This window comes from Colias croceus, chromosome 15 (genome assembly GCF_905220415.1).
Source record: "Colias croceus chromosome 15, ilColCroc2.1".
Classification (NCBI taxonomy): Eukaryota; Metazoa; Arthropoda; class Insecta; order Lepidoptera; family Pieridae; genus Colias; species Colias croceus.
In genome coordinates, this window is record NC_059551.1 from 6,474,526 (window position 1) to 6,499,675 (window position 25,150).

Here is a 25,150-nt window from a genome sequence, read left to right on the forward strand (position 1 = left end):
ATGGCGTAAGTAAATAAAATGTAATGCGCAATTTTTCGGGAATTTACTGGTGGTGCCAGTTATTTTACATTTTCCGTTAACGATCGATACGAAAGTAAGTGGAGTCGAAACTAGAAAACACCAATGATGAAAATTATCGTCAATGTTACACTATATCAATTAACACACTTATTGTATAACAAAACGTTTATTTAATAAAACTAATATCCATAAAAAATCCCACGGTCGTGTTTCACAGAATAGATGTCGGCAATGTTTATGTAAAGTAATAACTTTAAAGTATTTGCAGGAAGCTCTATTTACGAAGAGGCATTGACAACACGAGGCATAGACTTAACGGGAGCGCGCGAACGACAGGTGAGGTACAGTCGCAAAGATAATTTATTTGAGTATTTTTTAAAATGTTTCTATTTAATATTATAAAAAGTTTATTTTTAGTATATACGACTGTTTGTAATTACTCCTATTATTTTCTAGTGTTTGATTTTACGCGAGTGTTATACATTTAGAAATTAAAGATTTTAAACGCGATTTATTTATTATATTATTTTCACAACGTTTCGCACAATTTGCAGCCGTTAAGAATATGTAATTTCTGAATTACTCATATTATCAAAAATTCCTTAGACCGGTCGTGGTGGAAATCCTTGTGGGAGGCCTTTGTCCAGCAGTAGAAGCCCATGGCTAATACAACGACGACAACTTAGCCCAAAGAAGAAAAATGCATACATCAGAATGAGTGCAACAATGCGTTAACAATAATTGGCTACCAGCAACGCAACGGCCAGAGGGAGATGAGTATTTATTTGTTTATAATAAGAAGGATTTAAAGGACTCTATGCTATGCTTTCAAATATTTCTGTCAAAATAATAATCAGCAGACACTTGTTCGATTTGCAAATTAACTACTTTAAAATATCACAGTTTTAATACTATAATATTATACACCTTTTATAGTTTTAAAACGATGTTCTACATTTTGTACCCAACTGTACACCGGCACCGAGGTATTTAATGGCGGGAAATGTGGATTTAAATTGATTCGCTTCCCTTCGGCAGATGTCTCCGGAGTTTTATCCAGTGAAAGTATATCACGTAAGTGCGTGTAATGAATAATGGCTTAGTGATTCGAGCGTAATGTGAGGTAATTCGTTGGAACGATAGACAAGTTAATTTAGTTTGATAATTCAATCTTTGTACGATTGACGAGGTAGTGTTGCTTCCTTTAAATGATTAGATAAATTATTGTTCTCTAAACAAATGCAAAGAAGTGATTTTATTTCAGCACGTTTTGATCTTTGCCACATTACAAAGTATTGGCCAAATTTTTTCCCAAATTCAAATATTCTGCTTCACGACGATATTTTTTATTATTACAAAAGTTTTCTAGAATATAAAATCTTGTTTTACAAACCCTCCCATTAAATACCTATCACATGTCTGCAATACTGTATGATATCCACCTGCCTCTAATTACCATAGGGGCACGTAAGTCAGCTTAACAATCCTACAAAAACGGAATGTATAAACGATAAATTCATGTTCTAACAACGGTATTGCAATAAAAAGGATAGGCGTAATTCCTCTACGGGCATATCTGAGCATATATGGCGCTTCAGGGGCTTCATTATTTTTTGTTGGCACCAGCTTCTGATGACGTCATCTCGAACGATTTATTATCTGTAGCGGCTATGTCGCCCGCACGTCCGTGTGACACTCTTGATTTAGACGTTCTACCACTTCCTTTGTGTCTTGTTCGCACGTTGTGTCTCCTATATACATTTTGAAATATGCTGTTACGGTTTTATGTTACATCATGTAATATTTGTGAGATTTATGCGATATTTTAGAGTTCTACCTGTCCAAACTGTGTTTCTTCAGCGATTAGACGAGATTGACCGTGGAAGTTTCGTATTAACTCTCGTTACGAAAAGTTAGATCATTCGCCTTTTTGCGTTTTATTGAATTTGAACAATATTCACAACATTTAAATCATTTCATTTATTATATTTTATCTGTGGTCAACTATAGCACAGAATACTTAACCTATAGATACAATCACAAGCACAGTTACCAAAAATCTCTGAAATGAAATGCGAATAAACTTTAACAAAATATGTTTAATATAATATTAAACTATTATGCATTGAGTACAAATGAACTCTTGAGTAGGTAATTTATGATACTTATATATCAAATTTTATTTAACAGCTTTCCACCCGCTATTTTAGCTTTCCACCCGCGGCATCGCCCGCGCTGTCAAAGAAAACTCGCATAGTTCCCGTTCCCGTGGGATTTCCGGGATAAAACCTATCCTATGTCCTTTCTCGGGTATCAAAATATCTCTATACAAAATTTCATGCAAATTGGTTCAGTAGTTAAGGCGTGATTGAGTAACAGACAGACAGAGTTACTTTCGCATTAATAATATTAGTATGGATTTTTTCTGTTTAAGCTAGTAAGTAGTTAATCGTATATTTTGACATAAAACCGAAATATGCACACGGAAATAAATAATTTCAGTAGTAAAAATAAAACAGTAGAAATATGACAACAACATTAAACGTATAAGGAAGAGCGATCCATGTTAAACGGCGCATAAGTATAGATAACTAGGAACATGTCTAGAATTAACTAGATGCTGCGCGGCGACCTCTGAACTGGATCATTGGATCACACCGTTCCTCGCAACGAGTAATACACGCGACGGTTTGCTATTTTATATACTGGGTAGTTCACCTGACTGTGGTCATGATTTAAAAAGGTAGAACTGTAAAGGTATTAGGACTCAAAATTGTTACCATCTTTTAGGACTAGGAGGAGATCAATTTGTTTCAAATATATTAGCTAAAGGATGTACGAGATTTTATAGATACGCTCCTAAGTACTGTACAAGTATTTGCCTTATTTTTCAATCCATGTTGTTTCAACTTTCAAATAGTTCATATGACTTTAGGTTCTTTTACTGTAGTTTTTATTTAGGAAGAAATGTAATAGAAAGATGCATGCAGTCTTGTTACGATTTTTCCCTTTTCAAATTTAACAAATGTAGTTAATAAATAAAATAAAAATCATTTATTGAACAAGGTTCCTCACATCAAAATATAGAGCGCAGACTCCCAACATAGCTTTCACTGTGTTTCAGGAGTCTGTGCCTTACCAATAATTAATAAATTTTCTACATGACAATATCGTTAATATTCTACATGACAAGAATCTTTTGCAATATCTATACTAAGATCTATTTTAATTTACGTGTGTGTCTGAAACAAATAACAACATTTTCCACAAATTTATATCTATAACATAACCTTCCATGTTCCACGCTAGGCTTTTCTACACTACTATTATAAAGTGATGAATACGCTCAAAAACTAGTTAACCGATTTAAAAAATTCGAGGTTTTATCCAGGAAATCCCACGGGAACGGGAACTATGCGGGTTTTTCTTTGAAAACGCGGGCGAAGCCGCAGGCGGAAAGCTAGTAATATATATAATAGTAAACTATCAAATTTAAGTTGTTTCATAGGTTCTGCAACGAAATTATGGACAAATTCGACCAAATATAGAAATGCTATATCGATATCAATCCGCATCTGTCAATTAAAGAACCGTTTTCCACACTTAGCCATGTTGGTAACATGTTTTTATATGTTAAGAATATATTTATTGAAATTGGGAAACGAAAACTATATAAGACTTGATTGATTCTAGTTTATATTGTTGAGATTTCTACGTATATGGTTGGGTTAAGTCAAAAAACAGCGTTGGTGCAATTCTTTACTTTTTGTGAATTGACTTGTCTAAATTGAATAAAGCTCGGTTTTATTGTAACATAGGCGCTTTAGATACAAATGAATGTAAATGTAAAATAATAAATTCTAATTGAACCGTATATTAATAAAGCTTTTAAGAGGCTTGATTGATTTGCGGTGAAGGAAAATAATCTGAACATTTTCTATATTTTGTTTACAACAAATATATTTATACGAAATGAAGTTGAGTAGAATATGTAGTTTGATTTCGCTTTTTCTAAAAGTAAATTCCTAACAATAATCCATTTACTACTTGTAGTCTGGTCACTAGTCTTGATAAAACTGCACAAAACATTTGAATCCCAGCACTTTTACAATCCACAGTGCGGAGTGCCAAGAACCTAATTACCAATAATTTATCAGAAGAACTCTAAAGACGTTCTGGCAAATGTGGTTGCGTTTATCTGTGCCCTCAGGTGCGGCCAATCGTTACAATACATCAGGGCATTAGCACGAAAGGTGTCGGTCTGACCCATTCCTACCTAATGAAGGGGACAAAACATCCAAGCATCTTCTTAAACGATCTTTAGTTTAATGGTAAGTGCTTTTTGCCTACCGATTTCAGTTAAATGGTTGTTGGTTTTGTGTGAACTGTTTGCGTTTAATGGTGCTTAATTTTTGTTCGATGTTCTTTAGTGTTGTGTAGTGTGTCGTTTCATGTTGTATTATAATGACCCTCTGATACTTTGGGGCATATATTTTGTTCTATTAGTGTAATAGATTGGTTTTTTAAAACGTTGGTCAATAAGACATCGAATGAAAAAATCTATAGCTATCAGCTTCACATACAAGGTGAATTATTTTTGACGTCAAAAAATTATTTTGATAAGAAACATTTTCGAATTATTGAAATAGGTGCCTGATGCACCGGAGTTTATTGTCCAGTAGGCGTAGTCTCGACACTAATCGACATCGATATCGACCGAAATCGGTCGGTAACTAACGATTATCAGTAACCAATCAGTAACTATAGTATAGACCTAAAAAATTTAGTGTTCTTTTTCCAAGAAATTTAGCTTAGTTTTAGGGAATAGATAGTAAATAAAAATTAGTTATATTAATTTTCGCATTATTACAATTGCAATTGCATATAAAAAAAGCAAATTTTATGCACAAAAAAACATGGCAGTTAATTTAATTTTAATCAAATTCGATATTTTTTATATCAATCGTTTAATTAATATAAATTTATAAAGAATAGAAAAAATTCGATCACGAGGCGGGACTCGAACCCGCATCCTTCGCGCCATTCCGGGGCGGATGCCTAACCAACTCAGCCACTCGTGACCCGCCCGAGTAATCGAATTTATTCTATCCTTTCAGTTTTATGTGTCTTAAGGGACACACCGCGCGCCATCTATTGAGATGATTTAACAACCATCTCAACCAATATGAAGCACTTTTCAGTGAATACAATATTGTAACGATGGAACACGACCTTTTCTTGAATTTATATTTTTTGGTTTTTATGGCATTCAAATGCTTTATAAATATAAATTTATAAAGAATAGAAAAAATTCGATCACGAGGCGGGACTTTTTTCTATTCTTTATAAATTTATATTTATAAAGCATTTGAATGCCATAAAAACCAAAAAATATAAATTCAAGAAAAGGTCGTGTTCCATCGTTACAATATTGTATTCACTGAAAAGTGCTTCATATTGGTTGAGATGGTTGTTAAATCATCTCAATAGATGGCGCGCGGTGTGTCCCTTAAGACACATAAAACTGAAAGGATAGAATAAATTCGATTACTCGGGCGGGTCACGAGTGGCTGAGTTGGTTAGGCATCCGCCCCGGAATGGCGCGAAGGATGCGGGTTCGAGTCCCGCCTCGTGATCGAATTTTTTCTATTCTTTATAAACGTTTAATTAATGTTCTATTAATTACATATTCATGGAATCCAAAATTCCATGTATGGCAACCTCTTTATTTACTTTTTTGACATTTGACATCAATCATCAATCATGAAAATAATATTTCCTAAGAATATTTCTATCAAAATAAATATAAATTGTGTGTTTTCAAGAGGATAATTTTTAATTGGATAACAAATATCCTAAGAAAATATCAATCTGCGTTATGTTTTTATATAGTTAAAGCTATTAGTTTTAGTTTAGTAATATTTTGTTATTTGTGAAGTGCAATAAAATTCTAATCAAAAGACTCCAAAAGCTCTACAAGATAGGGCTCCAAAAGCTCTCAATTCGAATCCTTTTGAGAAATCTTTAAGACATCATAGAAACTGACGGAACTAAAACTAAGGACGGAACGGATAATTTGTATCACTTGCATTTTTAGCTTGTATTATTATATTATATTATGTGCATCATTGTATATTTTATTACAGTTAATAAGCAAAGGATGCAATGCAATTGATTTAGCGGTTCACGGTTAATATTATTTATGTGTTAAATATAAATATTTATCTATAAATTTTATATTTTACAGATGAACAAGTTACTAGAATTATTATGTTGGTGAGGGATGATGGTTTTGAGCCAAATTTTCAACTACGCTATTATAAACTGTTAAATTAAAATTTTCTAATAAATTTATTTCGTAATTGGATCGTTTTATTTTATTTGTATTCATCTGTATAATTTTATTATCCTAGAAGTTCAAAAAGAAATTAATCGAATATGAATGCAATAATTTAGGCTGAATAAATGCAGACAACAGTATACTATTTTAATATTTATTTAATGTAATATAAGAGGCTTCTTAACATTTTCAATAAGATTTTGAAACCATCTTAAAAATAAAACATTATTTGTTTATTTTATTTTAATTGCAATAACATTAAATACGAGAAAAAAATATTGCGTTAAATCATAATATAGCATCGGAAGTGTGAAATATCTTCTATTTATTATAAAATTATAATAATGTTTCCGATATTATCAACCGTATCTACAAATCCACACAAACCGTAAGGCCCTTCTCCCATTTCGATACTTCTAGAATACGATACTCGAGTAGAATCACACCCCGGACACTCCATACAAAATTATAGTTTTGACAGTCACACTGTAGAGACTGCAAATGTGTGTGTAAACTCTTTATGGTTGGCACATTTGTGACTAGCGTAAAAAAAAATTCGCGTTTTTCTGATGAAAGACATCCGTAAACAGCACAATATCTAACCATTTTCTACGAAAAACGATAATCACAAATCCAAAATAATAAAATTACTTTAAGTCAATTTGATTGATGTTGTCAATCTTCGTTGCGTATCGTCCCTGTAGAAAAATATGGACCATGTTATGTCTGATCGTGCGGGGTGAGGTAAGTGTTTAATTTTGGCGGGAGGCGGAGAGTGTCCGTTCTGTAGCGTTTAGCTACTATTATGTATTCTGTGGTAGAATACTAGTTAGATATTTGCTCGCTGCCCGATGCTCGCGTATTAAGCGACTGAAAAATGACTAAATTCATCATTATTGTGCCTCGTTTTTGTAGACGGACGCTATGTCGAGCGATTCCAGTGACGATGTAAAAGTAGGATGTACTGGATTCATCCATATATTGAAAGAAACATAAGTAAATTGTAGAGTTTTTATAGCCGCACGAGAACTACAACATGATGATAAGAATTTTTTATCTTTCTTCCGAAGAGATACGCGCGAAACGCGACGCAAAAACGACCACCTATACTAGTCGCGGACGTGTAGGATACCGGTAGCGCAATGGGAGAAGGGCCTTCGAGATCTTGTCGAGATCAAACGTCGGAATCATAACGATTGACAATGTCAAAGAATAATTTGTTTTGACAATATTCGAATGTGTTGCAAAGAAATGATTTTCCAAATCCATGAAATCTATATTTTATTTATTTTTCATATATCTACGGAATTGAAATAATGATGTTATTAATTTAGATAAAAATGCATTGCTACAAGGCTATTATTATATAAATATTTTGACGCATAAAGGAAAGTTTTGTGAAGAATAAAAATTATAAACAAATATGTATCCATTGTATGCTTCCATCAAATTGGGGAGAGGTATTAAGCGACATCATTTTCATTGCTGAAGACGGGTCTATAAATAAGTTATCGGTAATTACCGACTAATTTGTACAGACTACAGCAGCAGATCTCTTGCGCCTTACTTTTATATACGACTATTTTCTCCTTTAATTGTCGTTTCTTATTTAATGTGATACAGATTACAGTAAGACATATAATTGGAAGCGTATCGAAAAGCGTCTATTTATAAATTCTTAAAGATGTCTTAAAGAATTAATAAGCATTGGCATCATAAAGTAGTTCATCTTTTTACTTCCAATAGAAATCCTATATAAAAATGTATATTTTATAGCACAATCAAACCTATAGGCTATATAGATTTACAAAGATGTTCAATATATTTTAATAAATTTAAAAATCGCGCTGTGATTGAATACATACAACCGTAAAACCTTGGCAGGCGTTTTGTTTCTGATCATTCGAGCCGATAGGTGGCTGTATGCAAAACACTTCCCTCTGAGGTATGGGGATCGTCCGGTATTATTTAAAGTAACGAAGAACACACACGACGCTTATGGCACTAGCTCTGAGCACTGAGGGGCTTCTTACGCTGTAAACCGCTTGATATCAATTTGCATAGCTATGCAAAGCCGGACAATGTTAGTTTTTATGGTAACATTACGCTTCGCTACAAACATTTTTGACGCTTCGAGCTTTGTAAAAAGTTGATGTGTATTTTTGGTGTAGTTTAACTTGATAATACATAATTAAAATTCGGCAAGCAAAAATTCAAGGATTGAAGCGATCTTTTGAACAACATTATTTTCTTCTTCACGTGTTTTCATGGTCAGTAAAATGTAGGTACCTAAGTTCAATCGTAGAAAAAGTTATAATTTTGAAGGATATACTCGTCTTCAGTTTTTCAAAATTCCCTTATTTAAGCAAATTATGTTAAGATTTCTAAATGAAAGAGCCTCTTATTCAATAATGCTTCCTAATAATATAGTCATCGACATGAAACTGAAAAAAAATATGACATCATAATTAATAACTCAGGCCCCGGAATCACAGACACAATAGAAAATCTATTGTGTCGTGGACCGATCGGGCCGCTCGGGGCTCAAGGGTTAAATAATAGTGACGCAATAGAGGAGACGCCACCATATGCACATTCCATAAACGTTAGATCCCAAAAAGGCGGGAGACCACCCGAGACGGAAGCGGAACCCACACCCATCACGAATCCACAATCACACAGATCTTAATTATGAGCGTGTCGATTATCATCTTAAAATTTCTACCTTAAAAGGTCTATAAAGAGGCACTAAGTGTACGCAATTTATTCGAGATTACGCCCTCCAGGCTGAGTTATGTCACGACTGCGCTTCAGACACTTCTGTAGTCTGTGGACTGTGCCAGAGAGTATAGTCAGCTCGGATTAGCGCGTGCTGCCAATTTCGTAACCGATGTTATCGGACTGTCGTAAAATGAAACGGTTGGGTAATTGCTGAAATTTGTTAACGCGGAAACTATTATTGTGCATTTGTATTTATGTATTCCTGTTCTAATTGTCTTAAGAAAGTAATCCTTAATTGAGATTAATTTTTAAATGTAATGTTATATTATGGATATGACCGGGTTCATGTATTTCACAGCATCAAATAAGCCCTATAATGGTAAGTAACGTTATTGTAGATTTTGATTGCAGAATGGACATAAAAAATCAATCCTGAACGAACTTATTACCTAATAATCTGTGAAAATAATTGACTCTATTTATTTAATAAGTATAAAAATTGCGTGTAGGAGAAGACCTTTTCTGAATCAATGACCGAGATAAAATGACTCCCTTTACTGGAGTAAGTACTGTTATTGATCTTTAATGAAATAAATAACAGTAAATGCCATTATCAATACGTGAAATCCTTTATTATTGACATTAAGCCGAAATCAAGGTGTTGAAAAATAGTTTATTTTAAAAATAAGTAAACAATGATTACTCATTGCAATAAACTTAACTGAAATTTTAAGTTTATATTTTATTTATTTCAATACATACTGACAGATTTATTCAATATGGATTCTTTAATCTTTTAAGATGTATCTTGTAGATATGATACTCATGTAAGATAATACTGATAATGCTGTTTATTGAAGCCTTAACGGGTAACAGAAATTGAATATAAAATGCTTCAAGCTTGGTTTAATCATACACTGAATTATTATTATTCGAATTTATGTGAAACCAATATCTTAGGAACAATACATAATTATATAAAATTATGTATCTCTGTTAAAGTTTCTTATAGCTTAGTACTTATATTTATTGAATCAAAAATAAAAAAATAAATTCGATGGATTACTACAATAGCGGTTTTTTATTCGTTATGAATAAAAAGGAGAGCATTATTATTATAGCGCTTATTTACTACCTACAGCTTATCTGTTTTCTACCATTTCAACCTTTTTCGTATTCAATAAATATCAGAGTCCTTACAAAGCATTTAGCCTATAATATTATAAAATCTACAATAAAAGTGACCAGCCTAGTTAAAGCATCTAATTGCGAATTTTATTAATATTTATAACAATCGGGCAGGCTATTTAGGGCCGGAGCGAATCCCGCTATGGTCACATCACGCGCGGACTATCACTGTTATAACGCAGAGCCTGTGGGTGCGCAGCTTCTACCGACACACTGATACTGCCCTATACAGCGATTGGATATTGTTGATTCTTGTTTGTATTTTTTTAAATAAGTAATTCAGTTGTGTTGTAACATTTTGATTCGATTACAGGATTGTAAGACCACGTTACGTTTCGAGGACAGTATATTAGAATTCTATTACACTTTCGCTATTAATCTGATTACCATAACAGAATGGTGGATATTTCATAGCCAAAATTATTTTTCGTCTATCAATTTTTCTTTTTTTATGAATTTATTGGTTTCGGTTTAAAATTTCAACTTAACGTAAGTGGTGTAAGTTATTGAAAGTGGTTAGTTATGATTACAATTTTTTTTCGATTATGTGGCTTTACAAGTACGAGAAAATTTTAATACCAAAATATACCAAAGGATATATAACAAATCGGAACAGATGTTAAAAACGAATAACCAATCGTTATACTATATAAAAATTGTTATTCAAGTATCAAGAATATAATTCGCAGCACACACCGGGAGCGGGTGTGATTGCGGCTTGCTACAGATAAGGTAAATAGCTCATACAATTGTTGGAATGGGACTCTGCCCCTTTTGTTAAGGAAGTACGTCTAATGGGGCGAACCTAGCTGCGAGCAAGACTTACATGGTGTCGATTGCTATGCACCTAGTACGAAATCAGCCAACGATTGCCCACTAGCCGACTACTAATTTGAATTTAGTGTAAAAGGCTAAACTGCCCGATCGCATATTTCAATGAAAATTATCTTGTTTATGCGTTGTCTGCGCGTTATCGTGGACTAATAACGTGGTGATGTTATGACTATGAGATGTTTTGCATGCAAGTAAGTAGGTGCGAGATATGTATTTTATTGAATGTATTATATTATTAAAATGCGCACTTTATACGGTCCACTCTAAATGTTCGGTATCGGGTATATTTTAGACAACCTAATGAACAAGATATGAATGTTTTAATTTGTTCAAAATATATGCGTATAATGCGGTGTAAGAGATTGAAAATAGTATGATTTCTATATCAAAACAGCAATAAATGGGTTCATAAATTGTCAAAAAAAAAAAACCTAATCAAAAAATATAAGTAGTGGTAGTTAATAGTTATTAAGTAGTGCAGTTAGTTTATATTATAGAATCAGTTTACAATAAATTCCAAATAATGCTTAGTTAACATTTGTATGGGTAGTCCCGTGATTCCCTAATGATACCATAAAATTATTAGGCAGTTTTCAAAATAGTCAATGCAGGTAGTTAAGATAAGTCCCGAAGCGAAAGGCTATCGTTAGGTAACTAATAATGGATAAACGGGTCATGAAGATCTTAATATCGGTATATCGGACTAATTTAATGGGATACTTCATTAGAGATCTCGTGTTGGAGTTACTGCCATAATTACATTAGCATAGAAAACTAAATGCCCCTTCTGATATGAACTTCTGTACATTTGTATGTTATTGCCTATTCGAGATAAACATAGTAAATATATTAATTACGTTAAACGGTCATTGAATGGGCAGTTAACTACCATTTCCTGTGTTTAATTAATTATACGAAGAGAGTTGTGCATTCATCGTATCCATTATTGTTTAATCATTAAAACAAATGTATGCATAAAACTTTAATGTTAAGTTCATTTGTTCGTTAATGGAACACAAATTATTACCGTTATATATTAGAAATTCTAGACAGAACATAAAGTTTACTAGAATTTTTATGTTGAGTGATTGATTTTACTCCATCTAAAGCAAGGTTTATGTTACAGTAATCTATCTACCTACGAGAACATTTGCTTATTATTTTACTTTTGAGGAAAGTTTCAGAGTATACATTAATTACTATAAAAAAATATACCGGCCGAATTGATAACCTCCTCCTTTTTTTGAAGTCGGTTAAAAATATTATACACAATGCACAGTGCACACCTGTTAGTTCACTTAGTTCGCGGTCCGCAAGAACTTACATCTATTCAACCTGAGTCTCACATCGTACTATCTTCCAGGCAATCATAAAAGCAAAAGAAAACATTGGTCGCATAAATAAAACGTTGATTACAAGAGGGGTCACGTGGCAGCACGATCCGTACGGTTTTGGATGCACTTGTATAGCTGATAGCCATAACATGGTAACTAGCATGGGTTCTGCCACTGGGTGGTGTGGCTTGACCCCTAATTATCAGATGTATTTTATGGCAGGATTATGCATTATGGAAATTGAGACTTTATTGCGGTGGAGTAGACTTCATTTTGCTACATAGTTTGCTTTTCAATGTTTCAGGATACTGAAGTATTGATCGTAGTTTTAGAAAATAATTTAGTTAATTAAAAACGAATAATTACTTGTGGTTTATATTGAAGAATAAAAATCACAATGTTTGTTAATTCAGGAGGATAATATAAAAAGAATAAGGATTTTTTCAGGAAAATTGCTTAAAAAAAATAATTTTACGATACCATTAATGAAGTCCTATAAAATTGTTTATAGCGTTATTTTTTTTAAATCTATCAAAACTAACTACCAAAATCACTAATTTAAAATTATACAGATATTATAGAGCCTATTAAAATTAACCAGACCACCGCATCAAGAGATACTCATCGTACATTTAATAATAGCTCAAAACGGCTTGTCAAGTACAGACTACAGTGTACACTATGTTGCAAGACATGCATATTCATACAAACTTTCAGAATGGTTTAACTAAGACCACCCCGTTATAAGCACGATTAACTCATTTAGCTGACACGGCTCTTGGAACTCCGTTATTAACGCATTAAGATTGAAAACGCTCATATGACGAAATGTGACGGGTAAGGATTGCTATTTTCACGTTAACAAGCTGTAATTTGCTTTAATGTTCAGTAGCAAAATGGTTCTTATTATTATCAAACTGTCAGATGTTAATTTAACGTCTTGTATAACTATTACTTAGTCTAAAAATGCGATTATCCTCCAAAACCGTACTACGAAAGTCTATAAAGAAAATAAAAAGAGTACAAGTTTTAATCTTTATGGCATTTAAAATTACACTTTTTATTAGCCACTGTTGCAAATAGTGGCAAAAGTATTTGCATGATTTTATCAAAACTCACCTCCTTATATCATCGTCATTCATTATCATTCATCAGGCCTGTCCAAAAGTGTTTCAAAACAAAAAACTTGCATAAAACATGATACATTAATGTTACTTTTGTACTATCTTAAGTAAATTTAGAAAACAGTGTTGTAATTTTGATTAGAAAGAGAGATATAGTCTCATTTGACATAAAATCGTAACTGTTACTTTTCATACACTTCATCGTTCTAGATCGAAAAGGTGTGTTAAATATGTGGTTAGGTATACATACCTCTTTAATTAAATCAATATTTTATAAAAAAACTAAAATAAAAAATAAAAGTGAAATAAATCCAGCTTACGCAACAATAAAAAATGTTATCTCCACAAAGGAATGTTAGTGGAATTAAATAACTAGAAACGGTAACCAAATCGTAGGATCATCACACATGCTCGGCTCACGATTGTCTCCGAATGCACTGCGATAAGAGCAATATTAGGTACCACTAACCTATCGAGATTCACGAGTGCAATAATTTCAGTGCCGCAATAAACTTTATCGATTCTCTTATTAAATTCTATATTATATTACATGGGATTGTGATAAAAAGTATCGAGATATGAGAATTTATTTGCTGGTAATGTTATGTGTCAAGTCGCAGGTGCGCTGTGTGCAAGGTAAACACTAATGTGACCATTATGTCAGTTCGAGACAAAATGTGTTAATAAATTGTTTGGTGAACGGTTGAGGTTTCGATTAATGTGGCGTTTGAGTTTCAACTGTTAATGATTTCTTTGAAGGGAATGTGATATTGACGTTAAAGGTGTTTCGATCGTTGAAATTTATTTCCTACTTGTTTTAAGAGGTTTCTCAATGTAAATTTTCATTAAGAGTGCTTAAAATCTACTTGATTGATGATGTGATTAGAAGAAACAGGAAGTATTATTCACCTACACATCGAACAAACAATGTCACTCTTAAATGTACTTTATCCATAAACAGATATTAAAATAGTCTTCTTATCTCTATGTATCTCTTTAAAGTATAAATAATATTTTAACATAACATGTGTACCTATAGGTAATAATCACATATCTGGTGAAAATATATAGAATATAAAATTATGAGTAAGACTTAAAAATAGTTAATGTAACGTTACTTCAAATTTAAATGTTTCATAAGTAATTGTATGTAAGTATGTAGTAGTACATAGTAGGTAGTATAATATATTTATTGAAATATTTTTTTATCAGTTTATTTAAAAGAACATGTTAATCGTATATTTATGTAATAATGTACTGGTTTTTATATTGCAAACGTGTGAAATAATTATGCACGTGAATTGGGTACTTATAAAGCGCAAATGCAATAATAAAAATACATTAATTGCACCAGTTATAATCTGGTTGGCGGCATTAGAAAAGCGTCAAAATTGCACTACAACGTCAATTACAATAATTTTTAATCGATTAGATTGTTTTATAGCGCTTATTCACTTGAAACTTTTATTGGCATCGAATAAATAAATAAAAACTCGATTATTTAAATGTCAAGTTACTTTACAAAAAGTTTTTAATGCCTCCGTGCGTAATCAAAAGTGCCGAAGAAATTCTTATTTACGTAATATCTTTATTTCCAATCTATGTTTATTTATTGTCCTAATTATATTATGGCTTTTAAAATTTGCATTTGAACAAATTAGCGAAATAAACAAATTCTTATTTGTAATTTAAATATGCAAAATTTTTCTATTTATTTTTTTTTGTCTGATGGTTTTCTGAATGTTTCTTTCACGGCAATCCTAATCGAGGACTTACATGTATAATTTCTCTAACATTTTAATAGTCAACCAACCTTTTCTGAAGTGCTTATTGAATTATATGTTTTTAAAGTATTTGGTCATTTTTTCCAGCATTAGCTTCAGAGGAACAAACGATAGATAAAGCAGATAATTTTATTTTTACACGCATTATTGACACCAAGCAGAACAACAATATGGATGAATTGATGGAACTACTGACAGAAGGTATCTACAAAAAAGTATAATTGAAAAAAAATGTAATGACGTCGGTCACAAATGGAAGCATGCCTTGAAAATTGAAATTGCATTAGATTTAAATGATTGTTTAAAGTTTTATTTATTTATGACTAGCTTACCGCCCGCGGCTTCGCCCGCTTTGTCTAAAACCTAATAAATTATATACTAAAAACCTTCCTCTTGAATAACTCTATCTATTAAAAAAACCGCAGCAAAATCCGTTGCGTAGTTTTAATGATTTAAGCATACAAAGGGACATAGGGACAGAGAAAGCGACTTTGTTTTATACTATGTAGTGATAATGATTTTTTATTAGGTGTTGTACTCGACGACTCATATATATTCGAACAACCAGAAGAAAGTATGGAATGGGTAAAAATTAAAATACCCAAAAATAAACATTGTATAAACGAAATATACAAATGAGCTTTTTAAAACTTTTTTAATTACTTCCCAAGTCTATCTTCATATCTAAAAAATATATTTATGTCATGATTTTCAATTTATTTTATTTATGAAAATTACCGAATATATCCCAACATTCAAAGTACACATATATTATTTCCACATTATTATTTATTAATAAGCAGACTATGGTTTGCTGGCAGGTTATTCATATCATTTTATTTGAGTCACTTTATACATTCAAATAAATTTCATTTAGAAATTCATTACAACTTATAGTCATCACGTTTTAAAACAGTACCAAAAATTTTGTTATTAGTTCTGTTAACTTCCGCAGTATAAGTCATTTTCATCATATATTCAAACCTATATTGATTATAAATAACAATAAAATTTTGCTTATCACACATATAAAAATAACATATAACATTTTATTGTTACAAAAAATATATGGTACTTTTCATGCCATTTTCTTGAAATCGATTGTTTCTCAGCCAAATATAAATAGAAATAAACATACACAAATTGAAATATTGATGCATGCATTTATTTTTCTTGTTTCTTCAAACTTAATACAAATATGTTATAGCTATTACGGTAATCGTAAGTATTAATTAATGTATAATAATGTAATAAAGCAAACCTTTTTTCCATATTCTTTAATCAACCATACATTTTTTTTTTCAAAAGAAGAAAAGACACTGAACAATGAAATTGGCGGCGTTTTGGAAACTTATTTGAAGCCTATAAGTAAATTATCAGGTAACATCAACTTCCAAATCTATAATATAAAAATGAATCCCAAAATGTGTTGGTAAGCGCATAACTCGAGAACAACTGAACCGATTTTGTTAATTCTTTTTTTATTACATTTCTTGAAGTACGAGGATGGTTCTTATGTAGAGAAAACGTGAATATGTAACACGGGCGAAGCCAGAGTGGACCGCTAGTTTAATATATTACCATTTAAATCTAAGTATTTTGACCTTATCTCCGATCGTTTAGGACTAAAAACAAAGTAGATGAAGGTAATTATTTTTTTTTTATATATCATAAAAATCCTATCCAAATCCAAATAAAAAATGCATCCTTAACATATTGATTTTCTGATGGAAGTTACGTAAAATTACCTATAATTTCAGCTTATGCTTTTTCTGGCTTTACGCTTTTCTTGCATTGCACTTGAAAATACATTGTACTTCAAAAGTTGTTCTATAATCTACGACACATAGTATACGTGCGTAGCAGCAGCCATAATATTATTTACTTCATATTAATAAGTGAAGCGTAACTGTATATTGTAGGGGATTATGTGTTAAAGTTATGATATTGAACCACTAAATAAAATATTATAGACCTTAAATAGGCACTTTCAGTATTCAGTAACATGCCTTTCTATGTAATTTGTTTAAGCGTAACAGCTTTAGTAAGAATAATGGACTCTTTAAATTACTATTTCATTTACTTGAATTATGAGTCTAGAATCTTACGAATGTTAACAAGGATCGGTTAATATCATTAAAATAAATTTGAATTGAAAAAAATTAAACGATAGCATTTGAATTTGATGACGGAATTTTTTTCCCAATTTTGTAGCATTTTTCTTTGTCGCTGCGCTTATTGGATGTAGATATTCTGTATCCAAAATTTTCTAAAAAAAATTATTGTTTTAAATATTTCAGCTGAATATTGAGACGAAGAGCAGTGGTGGCTCAGTGGTGAGACCTCGGACTTCGAATCGATAAGTCCGTGGTTCGAGACCAGGCGAGCGCGCAGGAAATAAATTGATTTTTCAATTTATCTGCGCATGTTGTAACATCACCACTGCTCGAACGGTGAAGGAAAACATCGTGAGGAAACCGACATGTCGAAGAATTAAAAAAAAAAAGTTCGGCGACATGTGTCATCCGCCAACCCGCACTTGGCCAGCGTTGTGGATTATGGCCTGTACCCTCATAGGAGGCCCGTGTCCCAGCAGTGGGAACGTATATGGGCTGATGATGATGATGATGATGATGATTGAGACGAAGCATAACCACACGGATAATACTTAACTGACTCTTACAATACCATTTACGTTCTTAGTCCATTACACTATATTAAATAACAATAAAATATTCCAGAACTGTTCCCCAATCAACAAGTGGAAGTGCAATTAGAAATCGACGGCTCCAATTACCGCGGCTCCGGGCCTAAGCGTTATAACCTACGTCAGAGTAAGCCCACGCATTAAGGACTCTACCCACTACAACGTATCATGCCGTAGAAGCACAATAGACAGATACACTACTTCACTTACTCTACTTTACTTCTGATAGTGTTTACATAATTTTATTATTTTATCGAAAGAAAACTTAGTTAGTTTCCTAACTGGCTATATCTGTCAACTGTGGTTGGAACTTGTCAGGATCGAAAATTCAAGCGACGGATGAAGCTGAGGTGCGTGGTCCTAGCAACGGCCCTCCTTGCGCATATCGCTACCAGGGACCAGGAACCTTCAGTTCACCTATGCGTCCGCTTGTAGATGTAGTAGCTCTTCTGGATAACATCGACACTAAAAAAACGGATCGGAAAGCAATATGATATGCTCTACTATGTCTGCTAGAGCGTATTAATTACGAATCAAAGCCTGTATGGACAATTGTTGACTCCCTTTGCATGCCAAGTGACGTTGCTGATCGGTGAGGGAACGATCTAGTGGGCATAGTCACATACTTTTCAATATAAATATTTGTTCTCGTCTAAAACCGCTGTAATACACTGCAGTGGGTAGAATCCTTTAAACGCACTTTACTATCAATTATTCTTCCATTCCAATGAAGTTTATTACACATTGTAAATATTTACACTCGATACAACACCGTTAATCTGCAATAAGTTCACAGTAATGTGCTTAATATTATTATTCAGATTGCCTCGAACGTGTGGGGCGTTCGAAGAAAATTGAAACTCGACAGCCATTTCAATATACAATTTTAATTGAACTTGTTATGGATATTTTAGTTATGGGGATAAATAGGCTGCAAATTATGTAGTCGGTTCATGTTGTACATAACTTCTATATTATAAATTTATTTGTATTACATAACCTTGAGCCGTGGGTGTTTTGACGCTAAGAATATGTATTAAAAATAGATTTAATAGTTTAGTTTCGTTATTGTTGTATATATGTTTGAATATAATGCGTTGATAATAATATTCTTTATTTTTTCCAGACCCACGTCAAAATGACTCCGCAGGCAAGTTGCTATTTGTTTTTGATGAAACATTCCGAAATAAAATACTATATAGTATAAAAGTTATTATACTAACCAGGTCATAATATTGCATTTACATGCATCTAATCGCGAGGAAAGCAATGTTTTTGGTTAAATGTGATTGTAGTGTTAGTAACATTTTCATTTTTTGATAATAATACATTATAAGATAAAAAATAGTTATTCTTATTTAGCACGAGTTGAAACTACTACCATTCCTACCACTGCAGCTACGAAAAGTGTCGTGAAAACAATGAATGCTGAAGTAGCTACTAATTCAGGTAAAATTATTTCCCTTTGATTTATATAACAAAATCATTTTAATATAGACTTTTTCGAAACATCATATTTTATACGTATAAATTCGTAACTGAACGTTCTTTAATGTACCTACTTGTTTCAGATACAGACAGGCCAGTTTATATGAGTGATCTGAAAAAGGTGCTAGATGATTATGAGAAGAAACATTCATCACGTAAATATAAAATAAAGTTTATAAAAAGTCTCTGTTATATTAAATAACATTGTCTGATTTGCTCAGTGTTTAGAAGAAATATAGTACATTCGTGAGCTACACTTGCCTTAATAGGTATCTAGGTAATATTAATCGGTTAGGCATTTTGAATAGTTTAGAATAATTCTGTAAGGAGTTAATTTATATTTTATTCAATTATACTTCTTCTAGAAGCACTTTTGAATCGTCATAACATAGGTATTTTAATTACCGCTGATTCGGAAAGCATCATCTATGGAGAACAACCGGCAAGACGATTTCATTTTAATTTTACAACATAATATTATGTAACTGCATATATATTATAATAATGCCAAAAAATTGTCCTGTACGCGACAACTTTCCATGGGTTCCATATTTCATCTTCCATATATTCATTAATGCTTGCATAGGCTCTGTTGTACATAACTAATCACATATTCTCACGGTTCCCAATCAATATTTAGTTTATTTATAATAACGTAATTATGCATTTATGTAGTTCAGTTCTAAACAAGGAAGTAGTTTAAAATTGCATTATTTTGCGTCTCGACTCCAGATTGTACATGTAGGTAGTTAATGAGATTATATCATAAATATTAATTGTAATTAAAGTATTAAATTAGCCTAAGTATTTAAACTGGTATTTAGTCTGTGGTTCATTTGTTGACATTTAACATAAAAAAAAAATTGGTTGTCTGTAAAGTCGGTTTACTGGCGATAGTTGAACGTGACAACGTCCGATTGTGCTTCTTTGTCGTTCGTTCCGCGCTCTCGCTCGCACTTCAAGCCTTACATGGAACGCCTCAGAGCGAGGTAACGCCGCATGAGTCATGTTTTTTCGTGCGTGCAGGCGGCTCTATCGAATTATAAGACGTTGTCACGTCAAAAACTTTTATTAACTCTATTATGACCGTAATTAATAGTTAAAAAGTTTTTAGTTTATTTTACAGAGCATCAAGAAAATTTTAGATTAGCACCACCTGTGAATATCAAGCAAAATGTCGGAACTTTAAACGAAATTTTAAAGATATTGAAAAAAGGTAATCCATCTTTAATAGTTTGATTCAAAGTAAAATTTTTGTCGTTATTTTTCTTATCAATTATCCTTGTTTACATTTTATAAATTAATAGATAAGTAGTAAATTTAGATTTATACCTTTACAGGTGTTCATGTTGAGCCAGATGTCGGCAAACCTACAGAAGAAGGGATGAGTTGGTTCCAAATAAAAATACCAAGAACCTAAAAAATAACTTTATTATACACTTAAACCTGGAAACACTCCAAAATACACATTAACTTTTTTAGACTGTTTCATTACAATGTTTTTTTATAATATGTGACTTAATCTTGGTCATTTGAATATTATTTTAGTCACAAACCAAGGAGCAATAAACATTTTTTCTATTCTTTATAAATTTATAGCTATAAAGTATAAACATTCAAAATAAAAACAAAATTACAAGCTAATGGTTTAATCTAGAACCTAGGCTAACTTTGTAAGATTAAGATTTATGAATTTACGTATTAATAATATAGAGCATTTAGAATGCAGTTATAAAATATGTAACAACAATGTATGATACCTATGACAATATTCATAATTCATAAATAAAAAGACAACAAAGTTTTTATTGAATTAGAAGATAATGGATGCTTGAAATATATTTTCAGCCAACGGAATGTTTTGTAAAAACATGTTTACTATGATTGTTATTTAAGAAGGAAATATATAGAGCGTATTTTAAAAGAACTGCTATACAAATTCTTGCATAGTAAACAATGATCCCAATAATAAATGTACTATTTGAGATATGTATCACTGTATAGTAATAAAACTTAGTGCATACTTGTATTAAATATGAAATTGTTTAATTTTTTAAAATTACTGCCGCATTTGTGGTAGCCGGTAGGGACATTGTGATTTTAAATGACACTGGGGTATGTATTCATGTTCTTCCTCTATTCATGCGTAACATTTTTATAAGATTTTTTGTATATATCAAATTGTTTTCTGTAACTTAAACATTATTAGATTATTGTGCAAATTATGTACTATGTAGGTAATAAGAATATACCTTCGTGTTATATATTATCAAGAAAGGGTTCTGATTTACAGGACACGGTTAATTATTATCATAATTATTGAAAAGCCGCATCAAAAACTCCATTATAATTTTTCTAACATTCTACTGTCATTAACGTATTTAATCGTTTAAAAAATTCAGATACGTCCTAACCTTACTAAATTAGCCAATACATTATGACATGTTGCTAATTATAAGAAAATAAAACATGCCTATAAACATCCAAGCACACATTCAACAGCTCAATTAAAAGTTAATTTAAATAAACGGTATATAAACTGTGTGGTAAATAATCACCGTTGCGTTAAACATAATAAAAAACTATCCAATTTAATTGGTCTCACAACGTGTGGTCCAATAATTTTATACTGCTTCATAAACTAACGAGTATACGCTAATATTAACTGCCAGTTTATGCTGAACTAGCGCATTTGATACGTAAAATTTTCACTGAAAAAACGCTATTTAATACGTTTAACATGGTAATCAGTTTGAATAAAAAATGTGCGTAAAAAGTATTAACTTTGCAGTGTTTTCGAATTTCGTGTAATCAAATACGATGTTAAAGTATAGCGTAGATAACGCGAAAATAGAGATACATAGTAGCTTAAATATTTCCTTGGCTTTGTATTGCGAGCTTTTATGCTGTGTTTGTACACAGCATAAAAGCTCGCATTTATAAACTACTACATTATGTGCTTGAGGCCCCTTTGAAATTTGTATCGCCCGTTACATATCATGTTTTTCTCCGTTTAAACCTTCCCTGGACTAGGTACCACAAACATTTCAAAATAAAAATCAATTTAATCGGCACAGCCGTTTTCGAGTTTTAGCGAGACTAACGAACAGCAATAATTGATTTTTAGATATTAACTAGCGGTCCGCCCCGGCTTCGCCCGTGGTACATATGAAAAATAGATGTTGGCTGATTCTAAGACTTACTCGATATGCACAGACAATTTCGTGAGAATCGGTCCAGCCGTTTCGGAGGAGTATGGCAACTAAAACTGTGACACGAGAATTTTATATATTAGATATGCCTATAGAAGATAGTAGGTACATATAGGTACTGCATATGTAAGGTAAATATTAAAGTACTAGCGGTCCGCCCCGGCTTCACCCGTGGTACATATTCACGTTTTCTCTACATAAGAACCATCCTCGAACTTCAAGGAATATTATAAAAAAAGAATCAACGAAATCGGTTAAGCCGTTCTCAAGTTATGCGCTTACCAACACATTTTGGGATTATTATAGATAAAGCTTTCAAGTTCGTGAATTTCAGTTTCATAATTAAATTGTAACCTTCAAGCCGCGTATGTCGAGGTCAAATATAAATTAATACAACAATATTACGAAATTACAATTTAAGTAATTGCAGTGATTTGTCTAAATATTTTGCATATGTTTAAAATAACGTATTAAATAATGGTGTTCGAATTTAATTGTATCTTATTAAATTCGGAATGTGTACTTGAAAATAATGTAATGTACTTAATTCAATGAAGGTATTTGAGTGAGTAATCATTTATAGACAGGTTGTATATTGTGTTTAATCTATCAAAGAAGTAACGAATTTTATGTAGAATTGTATAAAACCTTAGAATAATATAGTTATCACCTGTAAGATATTGGTGACACACCCAGTAAATAATTTCAATTCACTTCGGTTTGATAAAATATAAAATCATATTCGGATCGCATCATAAATTCATTGCTATTCAGAATTTTGATCGATACATAAAATATATTGTAAAGACAAGAGCATTGAATAATCTATATAGGTATTAGCATTTCTAAAAAGGCTACTTTATACTTTATAGGTCCTCGCTTCGGGAGTCGAATGGCGCGCGTAAATCAGATTGCATGGACATTACACTATTTTGAGCTTCGACTTCCCGTTACACACTAAGCTTTAGATACTATTAAAAAAATACTTAATATGCACTATGAATAGCAATAAATCAATACCAATTAAATAATGGATTAGCAATGCTTACAATAAATCATTAATGCAGTTGTAATGACCCTCGAGACTTAATTTCACGTTCAGATAAAGTTGTTTTTAGAAGTCGTAAAAATTAGAAAAGGTTTTTAATTACTGCATACTTCTGTAAGTTACATAGAAATACACTTAATCCTTCAGTTCCTTATTAACCAATTCGTAAACCTGTACCTATGCGACGTATTTCATAAGCGAAGTATCTCTATCATGACTAATGTGCCGATATAACCGAAAGCCTTACCAATACTGCACCCTGCAGCGAAGCACCATAACATGACAGCAGTATCAGAAGCTACCGTCACCTCTGACCTTACCACACGATGGTCCTGACTTTCACCGTAAACGGCCAATATATCTCGACCATTCTGAACTATCTCAATTAGTTTCCCGATAGATGACCCGTAATTTTGTCAGGTTCTACCGTAGTTAGGTTAAGTACAGGGCGATCGGTGTAGCGATATTATAAAGCTAATTCCCTCTACAAAACTTACAGAGAACATGTATTGATACCTATATTTTACAAGCTATTTCAGTGAACGTAGTAGTTGTATGTCAGAAATATCAAACGAATTTTGAACAGATTCCATTTAACAAAGGGCAAAACTGGTTGGTCGCGGTGTACGGCCTCGAACAAACAGTGCAAAAAATGCCTTTTGCATTCATGCTGCGCTATCGAAATTTAATATTTGAAATATTGGTACAAATAATTCAAAATGTAAGTATGATAACAATATTTATGAGAACTAAGTATGTATTAGTGGTATTTATATGTCTTATCAGCTAAGTTTCTAAAGAATATAAAAATATAATTACAATGAAGGTTTGAAGAAATGAAAGTTAAATATTAGATATTATTATTATTTATAAGAATACACTGAAAAGCTCAAAAAAATTCATAAAGAACATAACAACCTTAAAAAAACCGAAAAAGACATTTATTCCAAAATCATCTGAATAACAAATATTTTTCAATATCAACAACAATTCAACAAAAACAAACATTAAATGTTTATAAATAATCCAAGTATCAAATCCGTTCGCAGTATACCGCTCGGTGAGATACAGCGCAAGAGCGTGCCGGTGGCGGCCGCGCCCATTCATCGCACGCGCAACCGCAATACTAACCTATTTTTCATTACTTAATAGGTTAGATCGTAACCTGAGATAAATGGCTACAGATATCCGTAAATCGTCTAAACGACTTTCCTAGCTTTCTCACTACCGATACGAAGACAATTTCTCACCTCTCAAGGCCTAAAATTGGCTCTGCTTTTAGAATGGCCGTCTTAATAAAGAGAATAGTGTGGTAGAATATAAGATCTTTATAAGTGAAATATTTCATG

The 25,150-nt window shown here is 32.1% G+C and overlaps 2 protein-coding genes across 4 annotated transcripts; both read left to right on the top strand.

Annotated features, from left to right (window-relative positions):
• On the top strand, window positions 1-15,985 carry LOC123698221. Its single transcript, XM_045644807.1, has 5 exons — window positions 1-5; window positions 290-357; window positions 958-1,095; window positions 15,434-15,547; window positions 15,876-15,985. Exons 1-5 carry the CDS (start codon window positions 1-3, stop codon window positions 15,983-15,985), a joined length of 435 nt encoding a protein of 144 aa, XP_045500763.1.
• A 465-nt stretch (window positions 15,986-16,450) lies between these two features.
• On the top strand, window positions 16,451-20,984 carry LOC123697933. Of its 3 annotated transcripts, none has more exons than XM_045644510.1 (8): window positions 16,451-16,567; window positions 16,658-16,726; window positions 18,088-18,180; window positions 19,180-19,203; window positions 19,416-19,502; window positions 19,625-19,696; window positions 20,656-20,757; window positions 20,882-20,984. In XM_045644510.1, the coding sequence occupies exons 1-8, from the start codon at window positions 16,501-16,503 to the stop codon at window positions 20,959-20,961; spliced, it is 594 nt and encodes a 197-aa protein (XP_045500466.1). In that variant the 5' UTR covers window positions 16,451-16,500; the 3' UTR covers window positions 20,962-20,984. The 3 variants fall into 3 exon arrangements, with proteins under 3 accessions (XP_045500466.1, XP_045500465.1, XP_045500467.1); XM_045644509.1 differs by having other exon boundaries at window positions 16,454-16,567; window positions 16,655-16,726; XM_045644511.1 differs by having other exon boundaries at window positions 16,457-16,567; window positions 16,655-16,726; window positions 20,668-20,757.
• Window positions 20,985-25,150: the final 4,166 nt, after the last annotated feature.